General features: G+C 43.9%; 1 protein-coding gene across 1 annotated transcript in view; it reads left to right on the top strand.

Moving 5' to 3' along the window:
• Window positions 1-16,121, top strand: part of TANC2 (tetratricopeptide repeat, ankyrin repeat and coiled-coil containing 2) — a 224,110-nt gene that overhangs the window by 170,292 nt on the left and 37,697 nt on the right. Inside the window, exons 13-14 of the mRNA XM_009287889.2 lie at window positions 1,622-1,788; window positions 3,850-4,457. Of these exons, the coding sequence (XP_009286164.1) occupies window positions 1,622-1,788; window positions 3,850-4,457 (775 nt within the window). The remainder of the gene's footprint in view (window positions 1-1,621; window positions 1,789-3,849; window positions 4,458-16,121) is intronic.

Raw genomic sequence — 16,121 nt, forward strand, 5'->3', positions numbered from 1 at the left:
AGCTTTAATGCTACTGGGACAAAATTATTGTGCAGCCGTTCATGGTTAATGTCACTGAGAAAGTTAGATTCATGTTTCTCAAATACTTTTTTTTTTTTTTTTTTTAATCTCAAGGAATCTAAATAATACATAGGAGAACAAAGTTCTGATTCTTCCCCTACTCCCTGCTTTCTCCTCTCTCCCTCAGGCTTTATGAGAAACATGAGATGTGGGTATAAAACTCAGGCACTATATTCACTCCCAAGATTTCAGAGAGTCATAAAGTGTATTTTCTAGTGTACCCAATAATCTTACTGAGAAGTTAACTGAAAAAGGATCTGTGGTAATTTTAGTGCAAAATGTGTTTTTCACATGTATATTAACAGTATGTTAGGAAATAAATGCAACTTGGTAATGTAAGGCAAGGACAAGATGGGATTTTGATGCTCAGCAGTGTGGAACACAAGGTGTTTACGAATTTCTGTTCTCCCTGGAACACCGCAGAGACTGCTCGTGTCATCGATGAACATTTTGTGCTGGGTTTTTATAGAAAATTTCCTGATGCAATTCAAAGTCAAAGGGAAAAGCTAACCTGCTATTGGGAATACTGAGCTTTTTGATAGCAGGATTTATCCATAGTACTTCACAAAGGAGAGCAAACTTTCTACAGATCAGACTCTGTAGTACATGTTAGTAGCATATGCCAACAATAGACTCTTGTTTCCCACCTGTTTTTGAGTTTGTTAGGCAAGATTACCTTTGAGAAGATACCACTTGAGCTTAAGATGCAAGTCTAAAAGAATCTATATCATTAGTTATAAAGCTATACTCAGCTCTCAGCATCTGACGTAGAAACACTGACTTCATTGACTACGTCAATTTGGTTACTGTATTCACCAGCAGCAAAACTACCCTGTTGAAGAAGTCCGTGATTTGCTTTTTGTAGGGTCCTTTTTATTCCTCCTGACTTGTTTATAGAAGAGGTTTGGCTACAGACTCATGATCGAATTCCTTTACTGTTGTTTGGAACAGTCTCTGCTGAACAGAGGTTGTAACCTGCAAAATGTTGAATGACCAGCCCCACACACGCAGGCTGATGACTTACTCTCCTCAAATAATTGTTTTGCCTGTGAATCAGGTTTGCTTCTGTTTCAAAACACTTGCCCAGACCTCAGTTGATCAAGAAACCAGTGCCCAAAGTGCAGATCGGAAGGATCTAGAGATGTTGGGGAGGTGAATTTCTGCAGTTGCAAAAATTAAGACAGGCTGACATCAGGGTGAGAGTTTAACACCAAAACTATAGAGAACCGCTAATAATCTGTTTATTAAAACTTACCAGAAAGATACTGATTCACATCAAATAACATCGGACTTTGTGGAAGAGGTAATTTTTTATCCATGGGATATCACAGTTGTGTGTGTCATAACTAAAATACATATTTTATAAGAGTTGAAATAGCAGATGTGTGGGCCTACCTCTGTGTGTATATGCAATTAAAGTATCATAAGAAAGGTGCTGCTACTGTGTCTTTTTTCTTCTTTAGCAATACCTGATGATGCTTTAAAACACTGTAGTGACTTTGCAGTACGTTATAGTTGCATGTCTAGCCTTTCAAATAAATGCTTTTTCTCTTTCTCTCAGAGAGGAAGATCCCTGATGAAGATTTCATTATATTAATCGATGGTTTAAATGAGGCTGAATTTCACAAGCCAGATTATGGAGACACTATAGTATCATTCCTGAGCAAAATGATTGGAAAATTCCCTTCCTGGCTGAAGCTGGTAGTGACAGTCAGGACAAGTCTACAGGTATGCTGAGACCAAGAATTGTGATAAACTGTGTCATTGTCACAATGGGCTTTGATAAAGAAGATCTTAGTGGATATCTGGATTTGCTTAAGACCCTTTATTTCAGGTTATCCTTTTGGGTTTTTTGTACTTGGATTTACGTTCATGTCCCCAAACTCACTCTACAGCGTTGCAAGGATCTAATCCAGCATCACTTACTCATGTCAATAAATGTTCATCAGCAAATAGTTGAGTTCATTTGAGTGAGACAGCTCACATGCCAACGGGCTACTTGCTTGCCGAGCGTATTAGGAGGGTAGGGCCTGATGTCTGTCAGCCTGTGCTGCTCGAGAACATCCTCTCCTCCGTGTGGAAGGGCGAAGGAATGCGTATCTTCATACGCCTTCTGCGTGACCCAGGGTGTGAGAGAGTGTGGTTGTTTCAGTCTGGTGGAGTCAATGTCGGGCCACGACATTATTCAGCTCAATGAAGAATATCTTGAGCAGGTGCTGAAGCTCTAAGCTGAATGTCGTTTGGGTTATTCTTAAGTATTTTTATTTTAGTTTGCAGCTGGGCAGGTTTTTACCTTCAGCCTGTCCTTAGCTACTCCTCACCACTCTCTTGGCACAAGGATTAAGCTGACCTTAGTTTGTTGGCTCAACTGCCCATCTGAATGGAGCAAGCTGGGAAGCAAACGCAGTGACCCAGTTAGGGCAGATCTGCTCTTTCAACTGTTTCACAGTAGAGCTGGTTGATTTGCAGCATCACTTGTGGGAACATTCACACTGAGCGTCGGAGCCAGGAGCCCAGAGGAGACAGATGTCGGAAGGACGAGACATACGTTTGGGAGCCAGCTCAGAGCCACTCTTCAGCTGGACCAGCTGGTCTGGGCAGAAAGGCGTGTCTGCAGCTCTACATTTCTCATTTTTTCATTATTAGCCATTTTTTCATTAGCACAGGGCTGCACAGTTCATTTTTATGGAGTTCCATTAAGCAGTTTTACTGAGATATGCTAATATTTACTGAGATCCACAGGTTGATTTACTGTGGTCCTCCTGGCAGGGAGCTGAGTGCTGGTTCCAGCTCCATCAAGGCAGCCAGCTGCTGCACGCTGCCTTTGTAGCTGGGAACGGCAGCTGCTCCCCAAGACACCAGGAGAGCACAGGCTATCTGCTGTTTTGTGTTGCAGTTCTTTTTTTGCTCAGTAGTGGACTAGATTAAACATCATTTGGAAGAAATCTTTTTGTAATTGTAGGTAAATTGCATCCCTATGACTTGAATTCCTCATTTAATTAGGGCTTTTGCAGCCCTTTGCAGTTTTCACTGCAAGCTTTAGTTTTGCACTGTGCTCACCCTCTTTATTTTTTTTCGGAGAATTGATGGCTTCTCCTGCAACTGCCTTGTCCAGCTCCGTTGCATCATTTCTCCCTGCTTCGCAGTGACTGAGAGCCCATGACGCAAGAATTCCTTTGGAAAGGCCTTTGATGATCTTTGGTTTATGTTGCATAAAGCATCATCAGTGAGCTCAGCAGATGAGAATCCCTGGCCACACTATCCTGCAGCAGATAGACGTATTTATTTTGCACTGGAAAATACTCGCTATTATCTGTCCTGATGTTTCCATGCATTTCCCTGTTAATAGCAGCTGTGTGATATGGGAGCACATTCCTGGGGAGGTACTTGGCTCGGCTTCAGCAAAATTTCTTCTGGCCTCGGATCTGTCATCTGGTTGTCCATTCCCTCGGACATGGCGGCAGAAGGGGTGGCATGTCGATACGTGGTTGGGGTGGGGTAGGAATAACAAGGACACCGCCCTGTGTGAATTTTCCAGCCCTTTCCATGGATGCGGTATTAGGAACAGTGTCCTTATTTTTATTTCAGTCATGTTTCACACGCAACCTACTTGATTATAGATGAGATTGTGAGGTCCTGAGGGCACAAACTGCCATCTTGTGTGCTTGCCCTGATGGAAGAGGTCTTAAAGGAGTCTCAAAGGTGCTGTTGTAATATGAATTAAGTTTACTTAATGAATAATAAACACTGCCAGCATAAGTATCCTTTTTTTTCTTTCTTTCTTTGCAGGAAATAATTAAGCTGTTGCCCTTCCACAGAATATTTTTGGATAGGCTGGAAGAGAATGAAGCCATAGACCAGGACCTGCAGGCATATATCCTTCATCGGATACACAGCAGCTCGGAGATCCAGAACAACATCTCGCTTAACGGCAAAATGGACAACACTACGTTTGGCAAACTCAGTTCTCACCTCAAGACCTTGAGCCAAGGGTCCTATCTGTACCTAAAACTCACTTTTGATCTCATAGAGAAAGGATACCTAGTACTAAAAAGCTCCAGCTACAAAGTAGTCCCAGTGTCTCTGTCAGAAGTTTACCTGTTGCAGTGCAATATGAAGTTCCCAACGCAGTCTTCCTTTGATCGGGTTATGCCTCTCTTGAATGTGGCAGTGGCATCTCTGCATCCATTAACAGATGAACATATTTTTCAGGCCATTAATGCAGGTAACATTGAGGGCACTTTGGAGTGGGATGACTTTCAGCAGAGGATGGAGAACCTTTCTATGTTTCTTATCAAACGTAGAGATATGACGCGAATGTTTGTTCATCCCTCTTTCCGAGAATGGCTTATTTGGAGAGAAGAAGGTGAAAAGACCAAGTTTCTTTGTGATCCTAGGTAAGCAAACGCTCTGAGAAATCAGAGTTTACAAATGTGTTCATCTCATACTATTATCTGTATCATTTCATTTTACGAGGTTGGACATGGATGCGTCTCACCTGACTTTGGTCTGTCTACACTGTAGATCTCTACATCTGTACTAGTCACCTTAGATCTTTATGTTGTTCATGGAAAGAAATAAGCACCCCCATGGCACACAACTGACCCGGCAAACCTCATAGTCATCTTCAGAATGAGATCAGCTGTTCCTCAGAAGGCCCCGAGTTGACTAGCTCCCGTACAGGCATCACCAGGGATGTCTGCATATTGGCAGATTACTCGTGCCAGCTCAGTCTGGAGACGGGAAATCATCCTCCCTTTCTCCAAAGGTACCGAAACCACATGAAGTAGAGGATAAGGAGATGAAGGATGAACAGTGTGGATACGTCTTTTGCAGTTGGCTTCTTTTTGAAGTTGTGTGCCTCGTAGTCCTACTAAATGTCTTTTTGAAAACAAGATAAGGAACAGAATCAGGCTCTAGCAATTTTGGACTGTAAATGCATCCATAATCTCTGTCCTGATAGCAGCTGAGTTCCTGGCTTACCTCACAGGGAACAGAATTTAATCATGGTTAGATTTATATTCTCTAAACCCAATGATCACTATTAACAACGCTGTCTTTGTTTCTACTGAAGAGTGGAAACAGACACTCTTGACTGTAATTCTAGTAGTTTATCCCCATCAGCTTTGCTCCATTTGGCCTTCCCATTTCTTAAAATATGATTATAAAAATTGGGGAGACACCTGGATTCAAGGCTGTGTCAGTGCATCTCCCAGACCCTGTGGTCAGTCTGAAGAAAATCTGATGGTATCTGCTGGAACCGAATAGCCACCTGGCTGATTAAAGCAGCTGTTGCTGTTAGCAGTGTCAGAGTAATTTACCACTTTAAATTTTGTGGTAAACAGGCTGCAGTAGAAAAATACTATACAGCTCCTCCCAATGGGCGTCTTCTCTGTTTTAGTAGGTTCTGTGCAATAGTCCTGTTGAGCGAACCCTTCGTAAAGCACCTCACAGCAGCAGGTGCCTTTATATCAATCAATGTTAGTTATTTAATATCCTTCCTCGAAGTCATTAAGTGCTTGTCACCATGTAATGCTTTTCCACCCTGTCTGCAATGCCTGTGCGGCGCTTACACCTATGGAGCTGAGAGCTCTCTCCCTCCCAGTCGCTCCCGCCCGGCGCTACTGGTTTTGTCTGGCCCCTGTGGTTTTGTCTGGCCTGGCTGTAGGAGAGCTTGTCATCAGCCGGGCGAGGGGACGGCAGCCAGCATGCCTGGCAATTATCACTAATCACACAGCACTTGCCGTAACGAACCATAGCGAGAGCAACTCAGAAAAATCACTAGTTTCCTTTGTTACCACGAAAAGAAAATTAAGGTGCAGGATGCTTACCTGGTGGGTAAGACACCTGCGTGTGTTGGGTGCTGCGTGAGATAGCAATGCATGTGGCTAGGTAACGGCGGGGGCTTTGGTCCTCTGGATCCAGAAGTATTCCTTTTCATTCTCACAGTGATGGGTAAGGGCATTCTCAGAATACCAAATTCAGAATGAAACTCAAATGTGCTGCGTTTTAGGTGGTTTCGCACTGAAACCAGGCGTGCAACCGTGTGTGATTTTAGCACAAAGGCACAAATTGGCCCGTACTTGCTCGACAAGTCACCAGCGATGCGATAGATCTCTGCTCAGGGTTCGGGTTTGGTGCTGCCTTTCATGAACATCACGAACACATCGCACTGCCCTCCAGACCATTCAGGAGACTTTCAGGCATCACTTTTCATCCCGTACGTGCCATTTCACATGATAAATTAATAGTGACTTTAAAGTGTACGGGGAACGCTCATGCTCTTCGCAAGTAGGGAATCCCTGCAGAGCTAACCAGACTCAGCTCCTTGCCACTGGCGAAAAAGAAGTTGCAATGCATGTAACGGGCTCCCACTGCCTTGAGGATGAGTCCATACGTACTGGAGGACTAATAAATATCTCTCATGTATAATGTGCACTAATTGCATTATACTCTGATGGTAGATAATGAAACAGGATACATTTCAGTGATTAATAGACTGGACCCCCTGAGATTCAGCTATTGTGCTCCTCAAAATCCTCCTGTCCAGCTCTCGGGGAAGAGCTAATATTGAGATGTTGAGCTCGGAGCATGGTAAACCCTTAGCAACGATTAAGATAAGTAATGATTTTTCATTTTATTTCTTCTAAAAGAAGCACAGCTTGCCACTGACGGAGCTCATAGGAGTAGCCTATGAAAATTTGCCTGCGTCTGGTTTGTTCCCAGCCAGTTTGATGTCTTCTGCTAGCTTGGGAATTGAGAAGACATGGCAACTCTATGGACCGCTCCTGAAGTTCGTCCTCCGGTGTTGCAGAAATGCGCTGTTCACATGAAGCTTGTTGACCTTGCCATGTCGATATGCAAAGAGTCAGGTTGCTGAGGTTGATTTTTTTCCCCAGGAGAAGAGCTTTGAAGTGAAATGTGGTTTTGTGAAGCTGCTTTTAATTGACTTACCCTGACAGAGTGTCCAGGTGTGAGGATGTTATGAAGGAAATCGGGATAATGGGCCTCGTGTCCACGGCACCGCAGCTGGGGTAATCTTCCTCGTTTCATTAATGAGAGTGAGCTCCCATGTTCTCAGAAGCACGGAAAAGAGGGGAGAGGAAGAACACAATGTCCAGAAATTATCACATTTTTCTACGCTTTTAAGCTAAACAGCAGATCTCCAGCCTCTGGATTGTTGTGTTAGCCTGTTGAGATGCTAACCCTCTTCTTTGAACGCTCACCGTCTGTTTGCTGTCCAAAGCAAAGGCTAATTGGCATCGAAGGGGAACGCTATCACTGCAGGCGCTCCTGCAGGGGAACCCCCCCAGCATCCACCATTGTTTAATAACAGGGCACCAAAAAAGTGTTTGTCAGAGCGTTTAACCAGCATTGCAGTAATGACTTCCCCAGCCTGTCAGTGTAGCACTATTAACCAAGCGTCTTAGTTGACAAATAACATAAAACATTTTAGGGGAATACCCAATCCTTTGTGACTGGTGCATGGAGAAAGTGGTTATTATTGTACGTTCACTCTTACACTTGTATTTCTTAACCTAAATTCTGCTATAAGGCTGTGCTGTTTTCTGCCTAGACTTAATCAGAAACTTCCATGCAATTATTTTCCATGCTTTTACAACGCTAATAAAATGTTTTATCCCTGCGCTGCTGATGAGGGGACCGTGAGAGAGGCAGAAGTGAAGTGATTTGCCCTGGCAAGGCAGTAAAAGAGCTGTAGTCAGAAACGGACCCCAGAAGTGAAATTACTCTATCCAGATTTAAGTATCAACATCTGAGTTACTTGTCTAGACTTGTTTTATAGTCAGAGGAGAGAAATAAGAATGATTCATTTCATCATGAGCTAAAAGGCTAAAATAGATTAGATGAAGAGTGCCTGGGAAGCATCTCCTCCTGTTGATTTATGGAGGGAGTTTGGGGTGATGGTCTCACCAGGAGATGTCTCCAGTATTGACAAATAAAACTGGATGAGATGAATCTGTCCAGGCTGCTCTTCTAACCAATACACAGGGTTTTGAGGTAGATTCATAGATTTTCTTTTCTTGTACAGGAAAACTGAGGAAGGAAAAAGATACTCTCTGTACTGTTGCACGCATATGACTGTCTTAATTTGGGCTTTTGCTTCTCAGGGTGGCACTGGACCACCCAACGCTGTGCGTGCTGACCTATTGTCACTACTCACCGGAGCAGGGTAGAAACAGGCTTTTTGTCTGCACTGCTCAGGGAACTTCCCAGCGTCCGTGGGACCTTAGCAAAATGAAGCATTTAGATCTTCACCTCAAGTGCTTCATCTCTGGCTTGGATTCATCTCACCTAATTTTAGATGCTTGCAATCCACTCATCTGTTCCTCAGGCAGTCACTCTGATCTCCTTTAATGCTTGAAGCAATTCATCTGGCCTGTTTTAGCCGTTGACCTGGATGAGCTGAATCCCATACCCGATCCCCTCTGCTGCCTGGAGGGCAGTCCAGGGTGACTCGCTCAGGCGTGGACATGCCGCTCCTGGGGAGGTGACCTGCACCGGGCTGGAACTCGGAGAAGATGGGAAGCTGCAGAGGTGGTGCCTTCGGTGTAGGCTTGCTCCTGTTTGCCGAACTCTGGAAGTGCAGGCCAAGGTGTTTTTCCCACCTGGAGCTGCGGTGTTGGATAGGCAGAGCAGAAGCTCTGCTGAGCTGGGCTTTATTAAGGCCAGTCTGCAAGTAAGCATAACGAAGAATGCTTTTTGTCTGCAGAAATTAAACTGTTCCTTAACACGACGAAGGCTCTGTTCTGCTTCTGGCTTCTTGCTGTTGCACAGATGTTTGGTTAACTGCGCTTACTCTGTGGTTTACCAGACAGAAGCTTTTTTCCTTCCATAAGAAGAGCGAGAGCGGCGAGGACAGCAGTCACTGGCGTGATGATGGAGGAGAGTCTCCTGGTAGAGAACTTTGGAGGAATATCCTGCTGCCTGCAGGACGTTTTCCCTGTGCGGAAATGCAGAGCTGTTCTCATGGATACTACAGATGCAGTGTTAGTCTGAAATCCCGAACATCTATGGCCAGGTTTCCAGAAAAGCTGAATGCTCAGGTATGGAGAGAGACCCAGCAGGCATTTGGCATCTCTCAAAAAGGGTGTTGGTGCCTTGTTTAGCGATGGCACCGCTGGGCTGATCTGGCTCTGAAACCCAAGCTTGGAAATACCGCATGAGGAATCGATACTCTGCAGTAGATGTTCTCTTCAGTGCACCAAGACTTTATCGGGCATCTCTTGCTCATTGACTTTATTAGAAGATACCTATTAAACGGAGATACGCAAAAAATCCAAACAGGGAGAAGTACTGGTGGCTCCATTGTTGAGGTTGAGGGCATCTCCTCATCTCTTCCCTCCTCTTCTACATCCACAAACCAAGTCTGTCCCTGTCCCTGAAACCCCAAATAAAGGCACCCTGCGTGGATTAGCATGCAGCAGCAATCCAAACAGAAGTATGCATCTCTAATCCAACACGCTGAGTTGCCATGGTTTCTAGCAGAGCTGTCTTTTAATACAATACAGTGTAGGTATTTTGCATTTTCCTTTTTCTCTCGGGAGGCATGCTGCAAGTGGAGACTTTTCCTACACAAAATTAATGTTTTTATATATTACCCAGCAAAATGATAGTGTGTATACATTAGAAAAAAATAAGGGTTTTTTTTAAATTTTGATGGAATGCTTAATCTGATTGACAAATAACAATCCCCAGTCAAAAGATAATTAATTTAGAAAGTTTGGAGGAAAAGAAGTCAGTGAAAATGATAGTTATAAAAATTCAGGGATACAACAAACAGCTTTAAGTGGGGGGTGGGTCCTTACATTACGCATCAGCTTCTTAAAAATTATCCAGAGTTAGCTCCTCCCTACGTAGGTCACTGTCATTATGGTGCATGGATTAGTTGACTTTCTTCCTCTTTTATATTACAAGATTCTGAAAAGCTTCTAAAATACATTCTGCTTTATTGTTAGCTGAAATGATCAAGTGTTCACCAAAACTGAGGCTATGTCTTAAGTGTTTTCTCTGCATTCACGTGGGGTGGATTTTACTCAGGGAAGCAAAGGTACTATTTGAATTCAAGGTGAGGCAAAATAACGGGTTTAGGATTTATTTGAATCCCTTATATACTTACGCAGAAAATAAAAAATAATGCAGTGCCCGCTAGCACCTTGTGAGGATGGAGATGAAGGAATCAGCTTTTCCACAAGCGGTCGGCAGTCAGCGGCAACCCCAGCTCCGAGGTGCAGCAGGGAGCTGCACACTGCTGCTTCCATTATTCTTTAGCATTGCTTTACCATTGGAATTACCTCTCTTAATGTGTTTTTCATGGCTCCGGAGTGCCAGTCTCTTAGCTCTGCGTGTACTGTAGCTCACGCTGGGCTTTTCTGAGTGCCCCTGGGTACAGGTACGTGCCAGCACTTGGTGCATCAGCAGAACCGGGAGGGATGTGCTGTAATTTGTTGTTTTGCTGTCTCCAGCTGTGGGCTGGATGCCACATGTCACCGAAATACATGAGGTCAAATTTTTTCCTCGCCCAGCCTGCTGTCCGGTCGTCTGCACTTGTGCAAGGCCTGGGCTGAGTTAGTATAATTAATTGCCAAATCACCACAGGATCTGGTGTTTTCAGATCATTTCCAGAACTCTAATTTTGGCAGAGTAGAGCGTGGTAGAAACGGTGGCTTGCCTGCGATTTGGAGCAGGGCTTCGTCTACAATGTTTCTTGCTCTTTTAATTTACTCCTCAAGCAGACCGTAGTGAATGCCATATTTTTGGATCACAAAGATAAATCCATCATAATGTCCTCCGGTTAATTGGAGGGGCAAACACAATCTGTTCACCAAGCGGTGGGGACCTGATGGAGTGCTGACTCTGAGAATACAACTTTTAGGCTTCCCATGTGACTTCCAGAATCAAGTTTTCCTGATTCCATGACTTGTAACCTAGTACATTTTGAAATATAAAAAGAGTGGGCAATAGCTCAACAAAATGAATGTAGGAAACTTATTTTATGCAAGTATCCACGTCGCCAACATCTCTAGATGTTAACTCTAATCTCATGCAGAAATACAGAGCTAAAAAAAATAAATTATTAAAGCTATTGGTAGCAAGTTGGGCAGCCGTTAACAGGGACTTCACTGAGCATCAGAAGCCAATGCTTGTGTACTACAGGGTTCAGGACAGGGTGCACGCAGAAGAGAAGAAAACTTGAACTCATTCATCTGGTGGCTCTGTGCCTAACGAAGCGGCGAAGTGGCTTAGCTGCAGGTTTTGCCTCTGAAATTTGTGCAGGGCTGCAGCTGCAGCGTCAGTTGGAAGAGAAGAGGAGAAATGACAGACAGATTATAAATCATGACAGATGAGATGGAGAGCAGATGTGATCGCTACCACCATAAAGGACATCAGTAGAGCAGCTTGTTTTAACTGGCTCATTAGACATGCAACCTAAGCATTCAGATGCAGAGGGGGTTTTGAATATATTTAGTGTCTTGAGTTACTGTCCTCATAAAATCTTTTCTTTTTCTTTTTTTCTGGACTGGAGTTACTGTCCTCATAAAATCTTTTCTTTTTCTTTTTTTCTGGACTGTAAACTTCTGTATGCTGTACCATTTTCACATCTAAATGGAAGAAAATATTCTCGGAGTAATCCATTCTGTGGGACGGAGCCACCAAGAAGAGAGAAGTGGAGTTAGTCAGAGGCAATAGCAATGCTGACCGAAGAAAGAAATGTCGCTTAATTTGTTCCTGTTACTTCATAGAATCATAGAATAGTTTGGATTGGAAGGGACCTTTAAAAGTCATCTAGTCCAACCCCCCTGCAATGAGCAGAGGCATTTCATTCCTCAAATCTTGATACCCACTAATGGAGCAAAACCATCTTCCAGCAGTTCACTAGAGAGTAGCCCTGACTTTGTTCCATCTTCCCTCTTACATGTTCATTTACTCCTGGTCAAAGCGGCAGTAAAGCACTTCCAAATCACATTCCCCATTCTCTTATAATCCTGTATATTTTAAATTACGTCAGGTTGAATGAGAACAGAAAGTGTATCACCATTTGCCTTTTGAGATCTTCTCTGTATGTTAACTGTGTAGTCACTGGAGAGCTTACTGAGAGACGTTGTTACTCCTTTTACCCATCCAACATATTTATTAAATATGCCAGCAGTCTTTTCACACTGCTCTTGGACAACGCTTCTCTTCTCTGAATGTAAAGTAATCTGTTCCTGGCAACCAGCAGATTTTCTGAAAAGCCTTATGAACTGAGCGGAGACAAGGGAATTGCATCTTTACTCTCTGGATCTGGTTTTTTAAATCTCATTAAGTCAGGGCCTGTAAGCGTTTGGAAATGCTTTTTTCTCTCCTTTATCCTTCCTTTTTTGTTCTATATTTTTAAATCATTGTAAGTATCTTTTGTTACCTTAAATCTGAAGGGTGCCATCAGAGTTGTCTGGTTTTCCTCTTTGCTGCTTCTCTTGGCAGTTCCTGGCGCCCGACTGCCGTTGTTTCATGTAGTGTAGAGGTCCTCCAGGATCAGCTCCTGACACGGATGCAGCTCTGTTATCCCGGATAAACTACAGACGAACTCTTTCTCTGTGACAGCCAAGTGTGTAACATAATCTGAGGCATGCAGTCCCCATCCGTGATAAAATACGGGTGCAGCACAGTTAGTACCTATGGAATTTTTAATAGACGGCCTTGAGAAATAAAAATGAGACCGGGATTGCGAGCAGGTCTGCAGCATAGTCTCAGTTTCAGCTGAGCTGCATCAGTGAGGTCATTGCTGTTACATCTCTGAAAGTTGCTTGAATAAACTTTCTACCTGAATGATATGGCTGTGGATGCTGTTGATACCATGTCAGAGGGGTAAGGAGCTTTCCAGCTCATTCAAAATTAGGAGTCATTAAGCACAAATGCTCTAAAGCATCTCTTAATGCTGCAGATCTTGTTAAGTACTGTTTGTTCCTCTCCTGGCTGCGTCACGCACGCTCGATGAGCCTCCCCTCCCTGCCTGGGGCCGAGGACGTGGGGCAAGGCAGCGCTGGCTGCATTTGGAGCTTGTGTTTCTTGAGCACGTCCCTCTGGATGTGAACAGAATTGTAGCTGTGCAGATGGTATTGGTTTTACTGGTGTTCAGTCACACCCTGGCAATGAAGAAACATCCAGTGAGCCTATTGATTTTATGAGATGTCAGAAACTTTTAAGTCCTCCATCGCCAAGATGCTGTTACTTAAATTAAAATTGCTCTTAAGGATAGGCCAGATGCCCTTAAGTGATTCCATTTCTGCTTTTCAAACGCTCACGGAGTGGTTCATGCAATTCTTCAGCTCTCCTTTACACAAATCACGGTTTTGCTGCTGCTTAGACTACACGAGGCCGCGGGGAATGGTAATGAAGCACTAAGAGTTAGGATGATGACTGGATATGGATTTTTTGTGCAATGCTTTGTCTCCTGTAAACCAGAAATAGTCAGTCTAGCACTTCTACTTGGCAGCAAGAACATCATGGTTGAAATACTAAATTATGATCGGGTGTCTTTCTAAGAGACCTGCTTCAGTGAAACCGGGGTGCTGGTCTTGGTATGCATCTGTGGCTCATGCATCTATTGACGCATGGGTTGAGCCTTGTCTGGACTGGACTTGGTTTGCAAATCTAACCCATGCGTCTGTTGATGTATGGATTGAGCCTTATCATCTGTGCTATAGAAAAGTAAGCTTAGATAATCGTGGGTAGCCCCTTTTAGCCTGGAAATCTCATGTTTAATACCCAGAATGATGGATTTCTAGTTTACGGTTGAGACCATTAGGTGTTCCTCTGTGTAATGAACAGTCGTGATTACCGTATGAGTGGGTCGGTGCAAATATGACAACTGTTGGGTGAAGAAAGCAAGCAGCAGCCATGCTGGTATAGATTTCTTGTCCTGCTCACCGGGAAGTGTGTCTGCAGTCTCCTAAAGCAGCTAGAATTGGTAGCACACCGCTGCTGTGTCCTCAGTTACTTTTAGGCAAGGTGATGGTTTTTGATCAGATACTCCATAGCTTGTCTCGCTGCAATGAGATCTGACCCGAGGGATGGAAAGATTTTTCTTGGCTTTGAACCTTGGCTGTCCTAGTTAGCTCAGCAAATTAAACCAGTGTTTAATTCTGTAGGAAAGAATATCGCGTGCTTAAGAGCATTCCCTATTTTGTTTGAATTTTCTTGTATAATGTTAATTCCTTCTAAGTTAATACGCAATTATAGCATCAGAGGGAAACTATGTTACAAAAATCAATAAACCAATTTTGGTGATTAAATGATCCTTCAAGAGGAGCTCACTGAGCTGAGCTTGGCCTTTCTGCAGTCTGGACAGACATCCTTCTGAAAGCGAAGGAGGCTCCGGGCTTTGTTAGAACAGACATTGTTCTCTGTGCTAAAGTTATAAAATTGCACTCTGCAGAGGTGAATAAAATACGAACACACATCTCTTGGAAGACCAGATTCACTGGGCACAGTGTCAAATCTCTGGATTTTGGAATGGTTTCATGGGATTAGCTGGAAGAAGGGAGATGTGGGTGTAAATCAGGGAATTTGGACTTCAGTAGGTTCAGAAGTAAACAGGACTGATTCTCACTTATTTTTTTGCCTGTCTTTTACTCCGGTAGTGCAATGCCTTAACACTAGAGTAATTTTACACCCTTTTAAATGTCTTTTACTTTGCCTGAGGGATAGAGTAGTATAGATGAAGCACAGATCCGGGAGCTTTCAATATTTTCTTATGTGTTTCCCCATGCTCCATCACAGCTCTTTGGTCACGCTGGTATTTTATTAGTGACGCCTTGTCCCCTTCCATCTGTGGCACGAGGGACAGGGGCACGATGAGGGATGTGCTGGAGGTACCACCTCCCTGCGTCGCCTTGCTCTGTGCCCACAGCTATATGCGCCTCAGCTTTGGGTGGGTAAGGGAGCAGATGTGTAGGGACCACTCTGCTGAATCCAGCATCTCCCCTTGTGCCCATGTATAGCCTTGACTTACATTAGCCTTCCTTAGAGCTGCTGTACGTGTGCACCAGTTCATGCTATGCAGGGGCTTGCAAGGATGAAGACTTGTCTTTATGTCTCTACATATACACACGTATGTGCGTATCCATGCAGGCACCCCTGGCCGCTACGGGAACCAGCACTGACACAGGCAGCCTGCGAGAGCAGACAAAGGCTGCCGGAGCTGAGCTGGCAGTGCTATTAATTTTTCACAAAAAGAAATCTTACATTAAAAATAGAAAAATCTCTGATGATGAACTCTGCAGTGGTGAAATTCAAAGCAAATCATTTCACTGAGCTCCTTGGTGTAGAAATCATTACTGCCATCCTCTGCTGTATTTAAAAAAAAAAGAAAAAAAGAGAAAAAGCCTGTGCTGTTGGAGTCTGGTTTAGCGTGCAATTATCGTTGACAGAACAAGTGACTGCAAGTATTTATCAACAAGCCCAAAGCCAAGGTCTGGGAAACGTTGCAGAGGTAATGTATTACTCATGAATACTGTACTTTATTCTGGAATAGTTTGTACATGCCTTATTCATAACAGCCAAAGTCATGCATGTAATTAAATTTGGGTAAATACCCTACCAGCTGCAGCTGAAGAGCAACTTAGGAGGTAACTGTGGAACCTGGGCTCCTGTGTTAGACAGGAGCTGCACTTCATCTCTCACTGCGAAGAAAAGGCACATCAGAAGTTTCTGGATCTTCGATTCATGCTTAGCATTAATACAGTTACGGCTCCATTCAGAGGCTTCCCAAACGTTTTCAAAGAGGTTTCCATCCGCCCTGCTCAACAAGCAAACAAGCGGCATTATTTCCTCTTCTATACATAGAGAGAGAGAGGTAGAGGGGGGTGGCTGCGGGGTCCCCTTGTGCAGCCGCGATCGGATCTGGAGCAGAGAGCTGCGGTTCATGATCGCCAGCCTGATGACTCTCCCCAGAAAGGAAATGAGCTGATGGCTCTGAATGAACTTGCACCGCCAACCTTTTAGCGGAGGTAAATGCATTGGCTCTTCTCCAAACAATAAGCGCAGCATCGTGAATCTGA

The sequence above is a fragment of the Aptenodytes forsteri genome, unplaced genomic scaffold, assembly GCF_000699145.1.
Source record: "Aptenodytes forsteri isolate BGI_AS27 unplaced genomic scaffold, ASM69914v1 Scaffold249, whole genome shotgun sequence".
Classification (NCBI taxonomy): domain Eukaryota; kingdom Metazoa; phylum Chordata; class Aves; order Sphenisciformes; family Spheniscidae; genus Aptenodytes; species Aptenodytes forsteri.